The following is a 21333-nucleotide window of genomic DNA, read 5'->3' as shown; positions in this document are numbered from 1 at the left end:
CGCTTCGATTAAAGCGATGACTTTCGAGCTTACCGTGATTACCGCGTATAATTTTTGTAGATGCGAACAAACGAGGTCTTTTCGATATCGATTTATGATCAAAAAATATTTGAAAAATTTCTGGAAATTATTATTATTATTATTATTATTGATTATGAAATTATTATAATATGCTAGAACACACAATTTGTTTTTAATAAGAAAAATTTAAGGGGCGCGCACATGTACAATGAATGGGTGAAATTTTTTCTATTTATTTAGAACGAAATGATGTTATTAATGTATTGCACGATAAAACTTATTAAAGAAATGAAAAAGTATTAAAATGTTATTTTGCTTTATCTGAATTAAATATTAACACAATTTTTGCTATACATGAGATTTGAAGAACTGTGGATTTAAACACTCATATGTTTGGATATGGAAGTTTTATTCCAACATATATTATTCTAGTATTTTACGGAGCTTCTTTGTCAAGCGCAGAGAAAAGCTGCACGCATTTTGAAGATGTCACTCACCAATATAGTCGTCACGATGAAAGTCTTATTCTGCAAGTTTTCAACGATTTGAGTGTAAACGTCGCCGTAGCTTCTCGTGAAGTTGATACCCTTGGTGCTGTTCCAGGTACCGATTTTCTTCAAGCCCTCTTTGCTATTCAGCTCGATGATGTCTAAGACGAAATCGGAGCGGAAGCCCTGATGGTCGAACTTGATAATACCCGTGAGTCCCGTCATTTCCACCTAAGATGTGGGTTACAAATATGTAACAATTAAAAATGCGAATATTTCAATTTCTACATTGTAACTCGATTGTAAACGTCGCTATTGATTCGAAAATGTAAATAGTTGCTATTTGCTAATTACTGCGGAAATTACTGTGGATGAAATAATGTTTGTGGTCACGAGATCGTCAATAATATACGTGCAAAGAGGAGTCGTTAAGATTCTTAGTATTTCAGATTATATTTACGCCCATTAAATCTTGTAATATCCAGTTGCTGTAATGTATGCCGCTTAATGTTCCAGTATAAACCGACGCACGACTAATAATAATTTTATACACAGCGCGTAGCACCCCATGTACCTCACGTGGGGTGGTTCTCAAGAATCACGCCTCAAGTTTCATCAAGCGTGATTTTCAGCGCAATTTCAGCTGCAGGTAGATCTCGTAAGGTGAATTAAAAAGTCTTATACCATTTTGCAATTAACCACATAAATTTCGAGTAATTAAGTAAAGAAAGTTCGCTAATTCAGCGGACGCGATCGGCAGCGAGGAAAGTAGGCATGAATGACGTAAAAACCGGCGACCCGAGCGTATTTCTATTGGGTTGGCCAAAAAGTAATTGTGTTTTTTTCTATATAAATAAAAGGCGAATTTTTCATGGGAAACAAAAACTTTATTAAACAATATATTGTCCATTTTGTTTGATTATCTTTTGCCATTTTTCAAGCAACTTCATGATTCCGCGCTCAAAAAAGTTCTTATCTTTTTCAGCAAAAAACAATTCCAACAACGATTTGATATCCTCATCAGCAGTAAAGGTTTTACCATTCAAGGCGTTTTGCAAAGAACGAAACAAATGGTAATCTTGATGGTGCCAGGTCTGGCGAATATGGTGGATGTGGTGGTAACACATCCCATCCAAGCTGCAACAATTTTTCACGAGTGACCAAACTTGTACGTGGTCTAGCGTTATCATGGTGAAACACAACACCTTTGCGATTCACCAATTCTGGACGTTTCTGTTTGATGGCATCGTTTAATTTATCCAGTTGACGACAGTATACGTCTGAATTAATGGTTTGATTCCTTGCAAGCAGCTCAAAATACATAATACCTTTAAAGTCCCACCAGACTGACAGCATAATCTTTCTTTGGTGAATATCTGCTTTTCAAGTGCTTTGAGCAGGTTCATCACGCTTGCTCCACGATCTTTTTCGTTTGACGTTGTTGTAGACGATCCCTTTTTCGTCGCCTGTTATCATACGTTTCAAAAATCGATTATTTTCCTCACGTTTCAAAAGAGAATCGCAGATGTCAATACGCTTAGTGAGATGAATTTCTTTCAGCTCATGTGGTACCCAAATATCGAGCTTACTAATGGTATCCAAGTCGTTGTAAATGGTTTTCAACACTCGATTTCGATATGTTAAGATTCTCAGCAATCTCTCGTGTCGTTAAACGCCGATTGGAATCGATCAGTGCCTTTATTTTGTCATCATCAATTTCGATTGGCCTTCCTGAGCGTGGCGCATCTTTCACATTAAAATCTCCAGATCGAAATTTAGTAAACCAATTTTGACACTGCCGCAGTTTTAAAGCATCTTCGCCATATACATGACATAACTTTTTATGAGCTTGCACAGCGTTTTTCCCTTTTCGGAAGTAATAAAACAAAATATGACGAAAATGTTCTTTTTGATTTTCCATTTTGAAACCGACGGCAAACAAACAATTGTTAACGAAATCGTGTACTTTGTTTTTCTAAAACAAGCTTGAACTGTGAGTTGTTAACCTACATAATGAATTTGCGGTTTAGAATGAAGTTAGTTACATTTCAAGCATGTATATCCATCTATTGGAAAAAAACGCAATTACTTTTTGGCCAACCCAATAGAAGAACGCGATAGCAGCGAGTATCGGATTACAGCGGCAGGCGAGACGACGCGTGGACAATAATTTCGCAGCGTCTCATTCATGTGCTCGTGTTGCCGAGAAAGTGTTGTCCACGCATCGCTCGCCTGCCGCTGTAATCCGATACTCGCTGATATCGCGTCGCGCGCGCGACTAGCCGTTTCATTCACGCCTACTTCCCTCGCTGCCAATCGCGTCCGCTGAATTAGCGAACTTTCTTTACTTAATTACTCGAAATTTATGTGGTTAATTGCAAAATGGTGTAAGACTTTTTAGTTCACCTTAACGAGATCTACCTGCAGCAGAGCGATTGGACACTTTACATGGGACACCCTGTATACTATTTTATAAAAATTTTGTTCATCTTTTTGTTCATCATGTGATATATCATATTGAATTCTTAACGTAAGCGATACAACGCCAAACGTCCCGCGCGCTCCTTGAACAAAAGATATTTGAGAAGAGATACATATGTACGTGTCGAGTGCTGCGTTTGGTGGGCGGAATACGAAGAGATCCGCGGTGCATTCATTGCGAATACGAACGTACGAAGGGTTTGTGTAAACACTTGCCGCTCGTAAAGCTTGGTATAAACCTTGCTTGTGAGGAGTGAGTGCGCGCCGGCTGCCACAGTTCACAATTATATCGAGACGTGGGAGGCGCACTAATACGCGGTAACATTTTCAGACTGAAATTTCATCGCAACATCCGTAAAGCGATTCGCGAGTAATTACGCCGCGCATGATAATCGAACCCTGTCTCTCATTCATCCCCTTTCGTGCCACATCCCATCCCCTCGCGCGTACACGAATCACGCTGTATACGTTCCGCGAAGCGATTCGCGCGGTGTAATTGCGGGCGAAATTCTCGGTGACTGCTTGTAATTACTGGTTCATGAATACTGCGAAATTAAATTCTGTGTTCCACGACACGGGAGATTAATAGGGACGCTATGATTACCGACGAATTACGGCATATTTCCCCTGGAAAGAACGAGCCGCTCCGGTTAATGATTACCGCGCCACTCGTCGATGAATACGACGTGTTACTCTTACGCAAATGGATGTGCGGAAAGTCCGTCGTAAAAAGCCGAGGCTCTCGTCGCGAGATATATAATACGTTTAAGGAAACCAGCGAGAGAGAGAGAATTTCGACGTAATCATAATCTGTTGCTTTGAAATGCAGCGGCGGTTCCGCCGTCACGTTTAATCATTCCGCATTTCTGCGATACAACCGGTTAGCGGTGGAGTTTGTATCACAGTTCGCGAGACCATTTTCATTGAACCGAAATGAAACGTCATTGTCGAAAGCCATTCGCATGTGTTGGCAGCGCGAAATTTACTGGCGTGTATTTCCTCGCGGTAGTCTCACTTGCAACCAGGCATAATTGCCAGGCATAACTATAGAGGAAAGTCCCCGATTATGAGATACCATATCGATTTTGCCGAATGTAAGGAAATCTATAGGCAGAATTTTAAAATGTAATACGTTATCTTGAAGAGAATTTAATAAGCTTCAGGTTGGCGAAATGAAAAATCTAATTTAAATATTATTTTTTCTGAAAATTAAAAAAATTTGAAAAAAGAGCTTTACGCAGGATCGAGAAAGTGTGCTCCTAATATAAGATACCTCGAGAAATCGGTGTTAAAAGTGCAAAATACATCAGTATTGCAATTAAAAAACTTTATTAGATAGTTTTATAAAAATACTGCTGCTACAGCCTTCGCCAAATCTTCACGATTCCACTGTCGACGCTTCCTCGTATCTCTAACGTCCATAGTCAGATTCTATAAAAATTAAATACACAAAACTGCGTAATATAAATTCGTATTAACTTTTCTTTAACCTTAAGTAGTATTTTCTTTCTTTTTATTACACTACATAATCTTCATATTCGAGCAATAATTTCTCATATTAAGAGTACCCTGAATATCTTCATTATACGAGCCACACGTCTAGCGGTTCCGCGATCATGAAATCTAACTTCTACAATTAAGCAATTCAACAAATTGAGTATTTTCCTGTTACTACGATTCTACTCTATCATTGCATACTGAATTTATTGCCAACCATTTCTTTATTATATAATAAACAAGGTTTAAAGACTTACCTCAAGTTCCTTTGACATGTTCACAATTTCACAAACTTTTTCTTGCAAAGGCTAAACGCAATAACGAACAATGAATTTTTCACTAAATACATTTTACACCAAGAGTAATAAGTTCATGGTGGAACTAACAGATGGTGCTCACTAGTTTAGCAGAAACCCCATTATCTCATATTAGGAGCATATCTCATAATAGGGGATTCTCCTCTGTACATTGTAACGTTTCTCAAATACGGCTTTATTTTTGTACAGAATATAGAGGCAGCGAATCAGAACTTTGTTTTATAAACAATTTAGAATTTTACGTTTTACGAAGAGATGCGTGACGTTTTCGTAAAGAGGAAGGGAAATGGCATTACAGTGATACGCGAGACGGTCGCGTATGTGAGATAGCCGCGTAACAAGTTCATCGAAATTACATGCGCATATCTGGTTCCATTGACATCAGCTTTCGCTGATTCTTGTCAGGACGGTCTGCGGCGTGAGCGACAGATTTCGTTCGCTCGTGACATATACGCAATCACGGCCGCATATGAGAATCGCCTCCGCGCGGAACGTATCTTCCGGTACTTGTCAATCTCGACACGACGACGCGTATGACGAGACGCGTTTCCATATATCCTGCGTGCAACGCATATTTATATTCGCGTTAACTCGTATCACGCTGCTGATGCGACGCGTTACCATATATTCTGCAAGCGCGTTTTCGATTTTCGCCCCTAAGCCGGGGCACATCGTGTGAATTTGTGTGAATAAAGAGATCATACATCGCGAGATAGGATCACCTCGAGTAATTTTGTATCGTCGTGTCTGTACGAGGCATTTTATTTATTGGGAAAATTTAGGTCGAACCAAATCTGTCAAGCACGTAATCAAAAATATCTCTGATGTTTCATGAATGCCATTTTATTTGGCTCTGTGATTATCAGAAGTGACCGGAAATATTAAATTTTCCACGCATGAAGAACAAAGCAGATTGATATTTTCATATAACAAATTTACATCTTTTATTTATTGCTCATATATATATTTATATAAAAAGTTCGCTGTTTAAATCACTATTCGTTTTGAATATGAAATATCTTTTTATATGAAAGGATATAAAAGTTCTTCGCTAACAACCGAATTTCTCGAGTTTTCTGAATAGTAAATGGTACGAAGCTACTCGTATCGATTAGGAACTTTATCGCACGCATTTGACGTGCGAAGTGTCGATTCGTACACAGCGATTCGCATTGTTCACGTTGTGATCTTTGCTCGGGGCACCGATGTGAAACCACGAGCGTCAATTTGTCAGCGTGCGCGACAGCTTCGTTTAAACTAGGAGTAACTTTCCATTGTTCCGCGAGAACAATCGTACGGATTGTGGAAAGTCAATGCGTCCGGGCATCGCATGAATTCACATCGCGCCCTAGTCATGTATTTATTAATCTTTTTCTCCTTTTATTTCTGTATACTTTTTCGAATACACGACGCGCGTATTGTGCATGTTCCTCTTGCTCCCTTTCTAAAAAAAACTCGCAAATAAATTCGCGCTGATATTAAATCAATAAAATTAATCTTGATTAGCGGCCGATGTCCATAAAGAAACTATGTCGAAGCGACGCTCGCTTGCAATATAAATAGCGCTATTAATCATGATATGTGTGTAGCGCGACTATAAATTTCGGCTGCAGAGGTATTATAAAAGTTCCAAGGCATATTGCGCATTTGACATATTTATGAGATTATTAAAATAAGTCTAGAAGATATAATGTACAAAATAGTGCACAAAGAATTTATAATAAGATCGGAATTTCTATCAAATAACAGTATGCGGTTAATCCTCTTGCTAGAACGTAACACAAAGCAGAATGGAACGGTGGACCATTTATGGTTTAAGCGTTGCGGAGTAACGGTCGGATTTAGATAGACATATCGTGCAGCGTGCATCGCGTACGTGGGCAGATCCGTGGCACGTGTTAATGAGTAATGTACAGATCACATGGGAACCAAGCGAACGAGCGATGCAAGCAAGAAAGAGAGAGAGAGGGAGGAGGTCGGATTAAGCATATCGTTATAATGGCTTATTGCGTTGTCGGCGCGATCGATCGACGGTGCCCATAATTCCGCGAAATTAATTTCTCCCTGGTGCGATACATTCGCGATAATACGCTTCTGCATCGCATCGCTGGATACGAGCGTGTACCGATCATGCGGAAGGTGCACAAGCGTCGTCTTTACTTTACGTTACGTCGTGAAAGCATGATGCGCATACTTTATGATTGAAGCTGATCGAGCGAAAATGTTTTAAGCTGGTTTCATGTAAGAGACCTGCAGGTATTCCATCTGTCGCTGGTTATCTTTAGATCGTCTTGCTAAGTAGATGCGACAGTTCGTTCTTATCATCTACGATAATCTTATATTTTTAATACTGGATGTAATCGCCTCATTTCGTTTGATTTAATTAACACGAAAATCATAAGCGGCCAAATAAGATAACGTAAGATAAAACTATTCAAACCAGCATAGCAGAAGCAGTGAAAATATTAAACAATATTAATGGAAAGATGTATGACTTTTCAAAATGCTAATTAAATACTGTGTGAAGATTAAGAATCAGTAAGATAAACATATTAAAGAAGCCTGTCGCGATCTTACTGTCAAGTATAAATTGAAACATCCACACTTTTTATTTTACTTGTTACAATAAACTACAAGATTTTCTGACACGAAGATAAGGAAGACGTATATATTGAATATCTCAACATGCATCTGATACTCTCCTATATCTTCAAGCTGTGAAATGTCATTGGTTATTCCGATTAATGTTACTTACGATCTTCATGTAGTTAATGAGCGAGTATCCGTGAGGCCAGGTGTCGGTTTGTTCACAGGATAACGGCTTGATATCGATCTGCTGGGATGTGTCGAGATCGTGTAACGCCTTGGCGAATAGATGGACGGCGTCGTAGAGCAAAGATGTTTCAGTCTGTGAATCGCATAGGATATATTTCATACATGACGATGTGATGTCATCGATTACATATTCGATATTTCGCGCAAAGTGACACGGAGCGAAATGTTTTAGGAAAAAATCGTGGAAAAAATGTTAGAAAAAAGAATATACGATGAAAAAAGGTTTGGAAAGAAAGTATCTCAATCATGTAATATAATCTGAACCCTTTTTCTCTGTAACACGTTTTTCCGTCATCGATACTTTCGGCGGTATCCCTTCATGTCACTTTATACGTAGCCATATGTCGCATGTGTGTGCAGGATGTCCTAAGAAATGATAATAAGGCGATATTCTATATTGAATTTCGATATTTTCCTTTATAAGAATTGAAAAATTTACGATATCTTTTTTCAATATTTCGAAATATTTAATATTAACCCCGGATGAAGTGTGTACTGCGACCGAAAGTTTATTATATAAGATTTTTTGAGATATCGAATGTATAGGTATAACACGAAAGGAATTGCATGCAATTTTGCTAAGATGCTTAAGCCCTCAATTTCGAAGGGAAATGTCGGATGTTGCCGATCTACGGACTATCTCTAGGCGGAATCGCAATACCACGTTCACAATATTGAAATTATCAAAGAAGAAGGGGAGACGGTTAAATCCCAAATCTGCCGTTTCGCGACAAAGGAGTTACATTTGGAAGTAGAGGTCGAATGGGGAATTCTTGTTTCCTCGCGGCGGCGAGGGACGAAAGGACGAAATCTTGGCTCCTGGGAGGATTTCACGGCAAATTGGCGCCTGTGTTTCTCCGACATTTATATTTCGTAACTCGCCTGTGTGGCATCCCCGCGATACTGTCGCTGTAAAAGTGATATCACCTTAGATATCGCGCCGTGGGTGTATATTCCTCCCGATATATTTTCGGGACAACCAATATCCTTACCGGATTTTACGAGGCCTCGTCTGCGGAGCGTATTTACGGAGAAACGAATCAATGAATCCGATTCACATGTTTCCCGATACGAAGGGACGTAAGGTGATATCCTCGCGCAGCTCCGCCGACCGAATGCTTCGGACAAATACGAGATTCACGGTAGAGCGATGGTTTCTCTTAATTTTATTCACTATTCACATATCAAGACGAGAAACAGAAAAAAGCATACCGAGGAACATTGACGTCTCAGATATTTATTCGTAAGAGCTCGATGAAAGGTCCTTTCTTGTGTCATCCATGATACTATTCATGGAGCTATTCGAGGAGATTTTCGATCGGAATGATCCCGCTTCTTTCGCCAGTTGTTCTATCATGGAAATTCGAATAGCATTCGAAACGATCTCGAAAGTTCCTCGACACCTCGCGAGCACGCAGAAAGTCGTTTTCGATTGGAAAATGCGGTTGCAATTGGAATCGTAAATAGTTCCATGATAGCTCTTTACAGTCTTCTTTGTTCGAAGAGAATACGTTTCAATTTAAATTCGTAATTTAATATTGATTGGTTTGTTTTATCGAATGAATCCTACATATTTCTTTACTTTTAAAAAGGAAATGCTTCTGTTATATAAATATTCTGTTATATTCTGTTATATAAAGAATGCCCCAAAATAGAGCATCAAACTTTTCCTTTTTTTAGCGCTGAATTAATCATGCGTAATGAGAAAAAATTAAAATAACTATAACTAATTTTGAAAAAGATCTTATTAAGTTGACATTATAATTTTGAGCAAGATAAAATATTTGCAAAATAATATATTAAAAGTAATTATTATTTTTTATTATTAATTTTAATACGTATTAGTCATAGAAACTATGCTATTCCTATAATATTTTAGTGCAACATATTATATACGGCGTGTAATAATCGTAAGACTTTATGCAACCGTTAACGTTCGGTAGTTACGGTTGACATTTCTGATTGATTGTCACGTGTTTTGTCAATAACTTACTCGTAATGAAACGTTGAGATGTTTCGAATTGGTTTCGCGGCGCATTGGCTCGGTCAGCAATGAATTACAAACGTAAACGATTCAAATTGTTTCCATTTATGCCCTACGGAACTCAAGCAACCGATTATTCCTGTTGCAATCACGAAATTCGCAACTACTCTTGTAAACGTGTTTGTCGCCATACGCAATATTACGGAAATATATGGGTACGTTCTATCAATAAATTTTCTTGAAAATGTGATTGTAAACGAAGATGAATTTTATTTGTTTATCTAGAATATGTCTTCAACTTACCTTTATAGTGGTGAAATTATTCTGCTCCAAGTATGCGTGAAAGAAAAAATATAATTCATGTTTATTAATTGAGGCAATTAAATTAAAAATTATATGCATTATTCAGTTTCGAAAATTTACCAATAAATGGATAATAAACTTTTATTGATGATTGTAGAAGTATAAGTAATATGATGCAATCTAAAGTAATTAATTACGACAGAATTACGAATGATTAGTGAGAGAGAATTGAATCTGATAGAGGCAAGCATTGACTAGAATGGAAAATGGTGGTCTCTTAATCATCTCCATACGAAGTTACAGATACAAGAGTTCTTGTCGGCTAGCAAAGAACAAACTTGCGCACATAATCGCCGCTTTGAACTTCTTACGCGAGTCTACTAACGAACAGCGTCACAAAATAATCTGGAATTTACATTTACAAGTTTCAGATAACAAGTTTGTGCTCAATCTTGACAATTCCGCTCGCCATATCCGTCTATAATTGAATCAATATATTGTCCGTTAGTTTGTGTCGCCTGTACGCGATAGAGTTAATTAGTCTGGCTTTGACGCGCTCGTAATGGGATTGCCGACGTACCCCAAAGCGACAGACATTTCCCCCTTACAGAATTTAGCGAAACGGATTGTTCGTTATGTGACGACAGCATTGCGTAACGTCATCGTTAAATTTCGTATTACATCGTGTCGCAACGCACCAAGGGTAGAAATGACAAAGTTAACCCTTAACCAGTCCAGACTTGCCGCTAATAATGTTTGATGTATACTCTCCTGCATATTTTCGTATAATGTGGCATTAAACGAATTATTGCAGAGAAAGAGTCAAGAAATCTATAGTTATTTTAAAATATTTTGCAACATATTTTAATAAAATATTTTTAAATTGACGGAAAGGAAATAATTATATATTATATGCTATAGTATAGCATACTTTAGTTGTATATTAAGAAATTAGAAAATTCTGTTAATTGTAGAAGGTAAATTATAAAACTGTTAATTCTGTTAAATAAATGCAAAAGTTTTTTTACGACAGAAAACTTAATTGTCAGTAAGTAAACCACATTTTAATAACAAAACACGATTGTGTTAAATAAAAAAGATATTTTAAATTGCAATTAAATGAAAAAGATATTTTAAACATTTTAACAAAATTACAATATTTCTTAAAGAATTAAGAATGAAAAAAATCTAGTTTTAGAAGTTCTCCGTAGAATCTCGGTTGCACGATCCACAGATCTAGCGGCAATTGTGTCGTCTGGATAATCCACCCTCTGGCGTAACCAGCCTCGTGCCTGCTTGAGAGTGGAAATGTCTGGAATTTGCCCCTTACTGATAAATTTCCCATGAATATAGCGCCTATCTGGAGATAGGGTTTTCCATCGATTGCACGATCTTAAAAGGATTCTGTAAGAACGAATCTTGATGGAAAACATTCCCGCGTTTCCGTAGTATAGATCGAAAGAAACGGAATTGCCGCCTTATACGCTGCAACCCGTCCAATTCTCCAGTTACCAAGTACCTGCCTTCCTGATCTCTCTATGATCCACAATTGACCGCTAAAATTTTAAAACCTTTTTGCAGATTTTCATGTTTATTTTTCGGAGCTTATTTTATGGATCCAAAATTTATTTTATAGATTCGAAATATAATTATATTACAAATAATAACTTAATTATATTGGGTTGGCAAATAAGTTGGTTCGGTTTTTTAAGGTGGAATAAAATACAATTTTTTTGATACACGAAATAAATTTTAATCAATTATATATTGACCATTTTTATTGATGACTTCTTGCCATCTTTCCACCAACTTCATTATGCCGTGTTCGTAAAACATCTGAGGCTTATCGGCGAAAAACTAATCCAGGTGTCTTTTGACGTTCTCTTCATCCTTGAAGATTTTTCCGTTCAAAGAGTTCTGCAACGACCGGAATAAATGATAATCGGAAGGGGCCAGGTCCGGTGAATACGCAGGATGAGGCAAAACATCCCAGCCAAGACTGAGTAATTTGTTCCGAGTTGTCAATGATGTGTGAGGTCTGGCATTATTGTGGTGGAAGACAACACCTTTTCGATTTATCAATTCTGGGCGTTTTTTGCGGAGTGCTTGGTCCAATTTTGTTAACTGCGAGCAGTATGTGGTTGAATCAATCGTTTTGCTTGACGGTAACAGCTCGTAGTAAATGACACCTTTGAAATCCCACCATACGGAGAGCATGATCTTCTTCGGATGCAATCCTGTCTTCGAGGTTGTTTGTGGTGGCTCGCTGCTGTGTCCCCATGATCTTTTCCGCGTTACATTCTCATAGACGACCCATTTTTCATCTCCTGTCACTAACCGCTTCAAAAATGGATCGTTTTCTTGACGTTTCCGCAGCAAATCGCAGATGGATATGCGAGTGGCCAAGTTGGCCTCGGTTAATTCATGCGGCACCCACACATTGAGCCGAGAAACGTATTCCAGTTGGCGCAAATTGTTTTCTACGCTTGTATGAGATATATTAAGTGCTGTAGCAATCTCTCGCACCGATTGGGATGGATTTTTATCGATGATAGCTTTGACATTACTTGAATCAATCTCGATCGGGCGACCGGAGCGAGGCGCATCATTGACGTCAAAATCTCCAGAACGGAATTTGGCGAACCACTTTTGACATACGCGTTCTGTTAAGGCATCATCTCCATAAACACGGCATATCTTTTTATGAGCCTTTGCAGCTCGTTTGCTCTTCTTGAAATAATAGAGCAAAATATGACGATAATGCACGTTATTTACTTTCATTTTTACAGCTACGCAGCACACACAATATTGATGTTAGTCAAACCAAAATTTACAGAAAGGTTATGTGAAACATGTACTTTCAAATGCACTCTGAAGTTGCGCGATAGTATCGAGAAAAACAAGAGTGAATTGGAAAGAAGTTGCACCGAAGCAAAAACCGAACGAACTTATTTGCCAACCTAATATTATATATATAATAGTGTTACAAAGTTTGATAATGAGCAAGGTAATGTTAAAAATCACGAATCGTGAATTATTTATATAAATTATATAATACACGATGTCGCCACGAAAGATTAAGATTTTAGCTTTAAATGCCAACAGCTGCCAAGCACGAGAAAGTGCGGTCTTTTTTAAACATCTGGATTCTAATTAAAGAAATTGACTTGTTCTTGTTTTTAACTGTCCGTAAGTTTTATATTTTTAATTTTGGAGTGGCGCACGGCGAGTCTAATAGTCGGCGCCTCGTAAAGCGGAGACATTGTGCCTGATGAAACTAGCGAATTGAGAAAGTTTTTATTACTGGTGTCTCTGCGTGCCGCGAATTGATGGCAGCCTTTTGGCGCCGTCCGCTTTGCGACTTCCAATTGACGACCCTGCAAGTTTTACTTTATAAGATTTTACAAGAAGGATGTTTTCTTCGTGCTGGCATTTCATTGTTTTCTCGTTGAAGCGAGTAAGCGAGAACGCGGTATCTGTCACGATGATATATCTTCCGTGAACTATTGGCTGTCTCCTCGTGCCATGGAAAAACTACCGCGAGCTGCGACCGTCCATATCATGTGGCAGCAAATGAAGTATCTGCAGGCATGTTCCTCAATAAAAGAGATGCTTAGATGCGATTATTTCTCCACCGTAAATATGCCTTGATTAAAGAAGAGAGTAATCGTACGACTATCAAATAAAATCGATTATCTTTTCGTGAGCATTTTCTCATTATTATTTCAGACTATTATTCTCGCAATTCGTAATTATTTTACATGTCTTTCGCAATTTGCTGGCTCAAAATTAAGTTGCACGCTGTTATACGTTGAAGCTGTGTGAAAGATATCGACAGTTGAGGAGCATTAAAAAGGTACTAGTGGCAGAGAAAAAGAAAGAGGCGAAGATATGTTTCATGCAATACCTTTCTCTTGTTCACTGTATATTATCAGATCGTGACTACATCAATACAATCGCGATTGGCAAAATAAAACGGGCCAGGTATATCTTCCATATATGTATAATGTATATATAGAATTTGGCACACGCACAGTGTGCGAACTCATTTTCTTCGTATTATGAACGGGTCATGGATCAAACAGAGCATGATTTCTAAAGAAAAAGACAGGGTAAATATAAAATATAAAACTATTTTATATTTTCAAATTATAAGAAAAGAGGGGAAAATATGCAAACAATGTACGTATCGTTATATCAAACGCGCGAGTGTAATATGTCGTTAAAAAATAGGTAGCACGTCAAAGCAAATTATTTAAAAAACCTGAACTACATCTTTGATTGAACGATATATATATATATATATATATATATATATATATATATCTAAAATTAGTCGATATTAGTATATTAAAATCACAGCTCGAGTTTCACGTGAAAAAGCAGGGCGACGCGAGAAAACGCCTTTTATGTCTCACCGCACTGCTGCAACGAACGATGCAGCGTATCCGTCATATTCTCGCGCGCGCTTGTTGCAGCTCCGTACACCGCAGCATATCAGTAAAAAGTTGTTGGGAAGTTTGCGCGAACGTGCAACCGTGTCGCGGCAAATTGGCCTTTTTAAGGGCCCGGCGCGCTGGACGTAGCAGATGTTGCTTCCATCGAAATAGCCGAACGCACAGATTCGCGCGCTTCTCAACTTTCCTGTAGTTGATGCCGTGCCAGATGCGACGAACGATATAATTCGCCTTTCGCGAATTGGCGTTTCGGTACTTGCCCTCTTTTATGACGCCGGGACAGTTCATTGTCCCGAGAGATGCATTCTTTAAAATTTTTCAATGCGTTTGTCTTTTACTACGTAATTTGAGGCTTTTATGTGACCACGTTACAGTCACATTCATAAAACTATATAAGAAAATGCGTCTTGTTAAAAGCAATGCTCATTACATAAGAGCTTGTTTATTAAACATGAAATATAAAGAGCAATTAAGATAAATAAAAGGTTAACAAAAATTAACAAAGATATAATTATTATTGCAGGAAACGCGGCAATAATCTCGGCTTGTTTCTTAATGAAGAAACATCTCTTCGGAGATGTTACTTTTTACAGTTGCATTTTATTTTATGTTACGTCCAGATATATAAAAGTCTATATTGCTTTTCCCGTTCAATTCGTACAAAGTGGAGCGTAAAATGAGATATACAAACGTAATAAGTATGTTAGCACGTTAGAACTACAGATATAAATGGAACAATAGCGAGGAACAAGAACGAAGGTAGCGACTTGGGAATAATCCTGACAGATGAACGGAGGTAAAGAAACAAATAGTTCTGTTTCATGAAAACATCATGATTAGTCATTCCCTGACAATTACGTGTCATTAATTAAAGAAACACTGAGTCAATCGATAAACGTCGTTACGCGACAAACGTGCAATTTGTCTTGGAATCGATTTGTCTCCAGGAATAAATATAAGTCATTCAATGCTTATAAACACGTTTGTTAATTATCCTATACATCAAATATAAAGAGTGCAATGAAAAAAATTAGTTTTGAAGACATTTTAGAAAATTTGTGGAGTGTAATATAATTGACACATCATAGCACGCTGTGGAATAAAAAGAGGATAAATTTTATAAAAATTGCTTTCCAGAGTATCGCGCAGAAATTGCAAGGAAATGAGTCTTGTATGAGAATCTCGTGGAGTAATAAATCTTACGTGTGACACTATAACGATCGGTAAATTTTACGCTTGTAACACCACGCGCTACGTACGACGGTATGTCGGTTTAATCGATACGTTCAATGAAATGTCGACACCTAATGGAAGTGCCTGCGAACTCGCGTGTACTTTCGTGTACATGCGCGCGCACATATATACCGATTAATTTGCTATCATTTCATTACGCGGCCATATACGGAACATGTTCGGTAGAAGTAGGTAAATTGCACTCGTAATTTCCTTGCGCTGCGAGCCGCGCGACGTTTTCGCCTATGTGTGGATTGTACTTGAAGTGGGCTTATGGAAGTAAAGCGAGTGGTATAGTAAACGAAGCATCTACGCCGACTAACGCGGAAATCGTATTTGCGAAAATATGTCCCATCTAGTCTGCACCTCGTCAGATCCGCGTGGTATGTGAAAACAAAAATATATTATATTTACTCTCACGGTTGCGCGAATCAGAAAAATAGGATGCAAATTGAGAGGAACTCGATGTCTCGTAATGCCGATATTTTGATATCGATATTGCGCCACGGATATGGCGTATACAACATAACATTACGAACGTGCACATATTTTAGCAATATTTATTTATTTCATTCGCAAATTTATTTTTATTCTTTCTTCATGTCTCTTTCGAGTATTTAATTCGAAAATTCTGTTGTAACATTATTTTATATATAATACAGTGAAATTAGATGAAATCGTGGCGCAATTCCCGTACTAGAAATAAAACGCTCAAATATAAATATTGTATGTAAAAAATATATCGCACACACACAAAATCTTTTAAACGAAAATATTTTACATTTGTGCTGAATGTGAATATCACGATCTGTGAACGTTTTGACATTGGCCAACAAATTTTTCTGTTCTTATCAGAGAAAGAGAGATTCAAATTAGGAAATAACAAAAACTTCGAATAGATACTCTCAGCACTGTTAAGAATTTTGTTAGTCTCAGGCAGTTTTGGAAAGTTTCAGCTTCGGTGCACGAGTCATGTACAGGAAATAATTATATTCGTATAAATTCATACCTGCGTCTTCTTAACGATTACATAACTCTAGCTAGATGTGCATATAGAATCACATGAGCAAGATAAATAAAGAATCAACTCGCTTCTAGCCGAAGCAGAGAGAATTTATTCTACAATGCATAAATAACATTTAATGTTAGATGTTTCGAAAGATTGAGAGAAATGAAACTCTTGAGCATTCTAAATCATCTGAAATTTTGTCTAAGACTTTATTTGCGAAGTTAATTCAACCAGCCCAGTTCGACGACCATTCGATTTTCAGTTATTGATAATTCATAGATAGAGGCTTCGGAAAAAATGTGCGATCGATCGAAATACTTCATGTGTGCCAGTTTAATCATGGAGATTCAGTTCCTTGCTCGGCGTAACATATCGGGTGAATGGTATGGCGTGACCCGTCACGAAAAGTTCGCCCGGCGAAGCCAAGAACAGGGCCCGGCAGCTCGGCTTTTTGCAGTATTTGCATTCTTATAAGAATCGGCACGTGCCACGGGGAATTCAATTTCCCTGCAGCGGTAGTCAAGTTTCGAATAGGGTAATACCCAATTATATTACATTTGCTCCGTTATTCTCGGCCACGTCAAAGAGTTGGCTCTCGGCAAAGTCCCGCGCGAGCGAAAGAACCGAGAAGAAAGTAGATCGATGCTGCTGTCAAGCGAGCTTGCGCGAAGAATGCGAAATTAGAGTGTTATTACGTGAGACGCGCGCGGCCACTTTAAGGACGGGAACATATTTTGCCGTGGAACGATCTTTGCATTTGCATACATAACGTTCCGCGCTTACACCGCACGACGCCGCATATCTCTTGCGCCCGCGTATTATTTATATTTATACTTTATGCCGGCAAGAACTTTGAGAAGCAAGATATCGGCATGGACGGAATAAACGACTCCAATATGGTGCCGTAATGCGACAGCGGCCGCGATCACCCATTTCCGGTTACTCCTCGCGAGATGCATCTTACCTTGTTGTTGTTCTGCCCCATATCGAGCTCGCGATTGTAGCGTTTCTCGCCGTAGATCCAGTCCTGGATTACCTTCTGGATTTCCTGCTTCTCTGGGTCCACTAATCGGAAGGCAGTGATATTGGTCCCGCCGTGCCTGAATTCTTCTAAGTCGACGGTATGCAAGTCCTGGAAGGAATTCCGATTCATCGTGAATATGAATTCCTATTATCAGTCACACGCCTCTGTACTAGATCATAAAATTTCATATCGGCTGCATTCCATCGAATGAGCTCCCTTTCTTCTACCACCATGCCTGATCAATTTTTTCCGAATATTTCATTTGTGCTTAACACACAGTCGTTAGAAATTTTGTACTCTCATTTTGAATTCTATAAGTACTGAATTAGGTGAATGTGCATGATGTTTCGTAAGAGTAAGTGGAACGTAAGATTAACTTAACAATTTTATATTTTCACGAATTAAGATAAAATCCACACGTACACACATACACGCGCGCGCGCAATAAAATTAATAAAATAACTTAATCTTAGAATGGGCAAATATTTTAAATCAGAATGTTCTGTTTTGTCGGAAATTTCACTTTACGGTTTATCGCAAATTAATCATATAACACAAATAAATCTCATGAATCGGATTCACACGTAATAAGGCCAACATGACATTAGGTTTCCCGAACAATCTCCGCTCATGATAAAACGTTCCAAACTTTAAATTACAGTTAGGGTCCTAATCACTTTGATAGATATCGAATCTAATGAAGTTGATTGATATCTGTTTTATTTTCAAGAATTGTTTTGTTTTTATATTTTTATATATTTTTATGTTTCTTTGCTGTGAATGTAATTGCAATTTTTTGCAAATAGATACTTATTCATAAAGTACGTTACAATTTTTCGTCAATCGCTTTGAGTGGTACTAGCTAGTTTGTTTGAAATTTTCATATAAAATGGACGTAATGTAAATTATTCGGAAAATAATTTTCTCGTATATCGCACATTTTTCTCTTTCATATTTTTTTCTTACACAAAATTCCTTTATAATACAAACTGTTGTGCATTTTGCGTTTCATTTGCCGTGACATTATTTTTACAAAGAAAGCTGTGTTTATATGAATGCTTGCCTCCGGAACATGAAATGTATTATTAAAATCTTCACGCGAAGAAGAAGCTCGTCAACCACATAACTCGCTTTTGTGAGCGGTAGCAATTTAAAATATTGTATTGCTTGTTGCGCCACTCGCGCAAAAGACGAGGCAATCATATTTGCATCGTTACAATAAATAAATACAAATGAATTTCAACGAAAAGTTTGGAATATTTCATATGATTTGACTCATGTACTTTGTGTATCAGTTCTAGAAACCTAATACAGTTACAGTTTAATAAAAACATACTAAACAAACCAATAAGCATCAACACAGTGTTTCGTATCACTTAAATAGAGTCTATCATAAATTACAATCACAACAACTCAATAATCGACGCGTTTCTGTATATATGTATATGTATCTCGAAGTTATTCTATGCAATATATTACAAAATATGAAATATTAGACCCTGCACTATCCGCAGCCTTTTTCTCGCCATAAAAGGTGCTCGGATGGGAAGAACGTTTGAATTTGCGTCCTTCGTGATGTATTCGGCAACTGTATCGACACGAATAAAGATAACTCAAGTATAGAGCACCTTCGGCGAGCCGATATCGGCGACGCCGATGGCTCGACGTGATTTAAAGTCGCATACAGCATATACACGGAGGTGCATCCGGGCGCATCTTTTCGAATCCTCGCGGAGGATCGCGCCGGCGGCCATTTATTATCCTTTGTCCCGCATCCGGAACATGATGGATAAGTCCGGTATATTCCCGATCTGCTGTCTTCCCGGGTAGATCGACACACTCGGCGATGTACCCGGACGTTCTCGGTCTCGCGCGAATCGATTGACCGCCACTTGTCGTGGTGATCGATCATCGTCTCGCCTCGAGCAATATCCGGTCCCCGCTTCTGCAAGGAACACATCGCAACGATGTGACGACGATGTCGCCTGTAGACGTGGAATAAAGCGCAATAATGGCACTCGGTGGAAATATACATCCCCCTGCATCTACGGATTTCCTTCTCTCCCTCATCCCCCGTGATCTTGCCGTGGTCTTGGACTGTCCCTCCGGCGATCGTCGTGCGACGCGATCAGCCGATCTCTGAGGAGATAGGAATGTTAACAAGGATATTTGGAGGGACGATAAGAGCTAAGACTGCTCGAAGATTATTACGCAGACCGCTCGAAAATTCCCGTCGGTCTACGCTTCGGATTGCTACGTGGAATCCAAATCCTTTCTCGATGGAACGACAGCGACAGCTCGACATTCGAATATTTCGGAGGAGGACTGAATTGCGGATGTTGAACAAAAAACAACGAGGACGCAACAGAACTATCGAAGAAGACGCACCGTGCATCCTGAGCGCTGCGTGTGCACACGCAAAATTGTCCCGACACGTTTGTTTCAGGATGTCTATCCGCACGTTGCGCGCATCGAAGATTGCGTACTCGCGGCGCGCTCACGCACGGATAGTTATCGATCGCGGTTCGATACGATGGTTACGGGATGAACATTCGGGTACTTTTAGTGAAAAACAGGGTTGCTGCAGGGTTGATACGTTGCAAACCAGACCGCTGTATTCCGCCGTGCTCTCGCACGGATTGCAACGGGAAACTGAAGGAACGTGTAAATACAGACGAGCTATCAGATTTTTGTTCATTTGCGAGACTAACAACGCTGCGGACCACAAAGAGAATAATTCTTTTTTCTCAGCATGTTATCTTCAGGCTCGCGGGTATGGCGGATTCGGCAAGAATATCGCTTTTCACACGGTGCTGCGCGTGCCAGCATATTTGCAGGGTCTGTCATTAAATTCCGCTCGTCGTAACTTGTTTCAAACGGAAACAACCAGCGCGCACGAGAGAGTGTAAGCCGGAGCGGAGAGTATCATCGAAGCCGTTTGACAGATTGTTTGTACGCGGCAGCTGCGCGTTGCAATCATAGTTGCTTCCACCATGTACACAATGTAACGTCGAACAAAATGTTTCAGAAGAGAATTTCGAACATTAAGGACTGCCGTCTCTCTCCACTCTTATATTATATTACAAACTTGTGGAAAGAAATAAATCTCAGTTCAAGTTTTGTGTAATATTTGATTAATTTTGTAAATATTTCATAGGTAGAAATACGGATTAGAAATTGATGATATATTTCTTTCCAACAAAGAATTAAGTAATAAATTCCACTTTAATTTCAACATCTCGGTGTAAGTTCAACTTTTGAATAACTTTAAATAAATTTAATAAGTGATTTAATTTAATCTTATAAAAATCTTATTGCATTATAATAAAAAAGTTCAAAGTTCAAGTTTGCCCGGGTAATATTTCCTTTCAGCGCGGAACTGGATACTCCGCTTGAGCTTGAAAGCTCCAAAATGCAATGCGGAAATCGCAGCGGCGTCGAAAGTCGCAGGCGATGAATATCCGTAATAACCTTAATGGTAACTAAGTGTAAGTGACGACAGACCGTAATGACCGTGGCAATCATCGTAACCGTAACAGGTATAATAACCGTAATGATCGGGCGGGGATTATGGCGATACGTCGACGTCACGGAATTCGAAGGAGGCACCGCAAAATTCGCCTGGTCTTCTCTCCGGCGAGGCGTCCGCGAGAGAGTGAACATCGCCATAATTTCATTGTGAAA

General features: G+C 38.7%; 1 protein-coding gene across 1 annotated transcript in view; it reads right to left on the bottom strand.

Moving 5' to 3' along the window:
- LOC105280161 overlaps positions 1 to 21333 on the bottom strand; it is a 386539-nt gene that overhangs the window by 26565 nt on the left and 338641 nt on the right. Inside the window, exons 7-10 of the mRNA XM_026967845.1 lie at positions 17590 to 17757; positions 9927 to 9947; positions 7560 to 7712; positions 519 to 740 (exon numbers count right to left, since the gene is read on the bottom strand). Of these exons, the coding sequence (XP_026823646.1) occupies positions 519 to 740; positions 7560 to 7712; positions 9927 to 9947; positions 17590 to 17757 (564 nt within the window). The remainder of the gene's footprint in view (positions 1 to 518; positions 741 to 7559; positions 7713 to 9926; positions 9948 to 17589; positions 17758 to 21333) is intronic.

The sequence above is a fragment of the Ooceraea biroi genome, chromosome 2 (genome assembly GCF_003672135.1).
Source record: "Ooceraea biroi isolate clonal line C1 chromosome 2, Obir_v5.4, whole genome shotgun sequence".
NCBI lineage: Eukaryota > Metazoa > Arthropoda > Insecta > Hymenoptera > Formicidae > Ooceraea > Ooceraea biroi.
The sequence above is the reverse complement of the archived record's forward strand: the minus strand, read 5'-3'. Positions and strand labels throughout refer to the sequence as shown.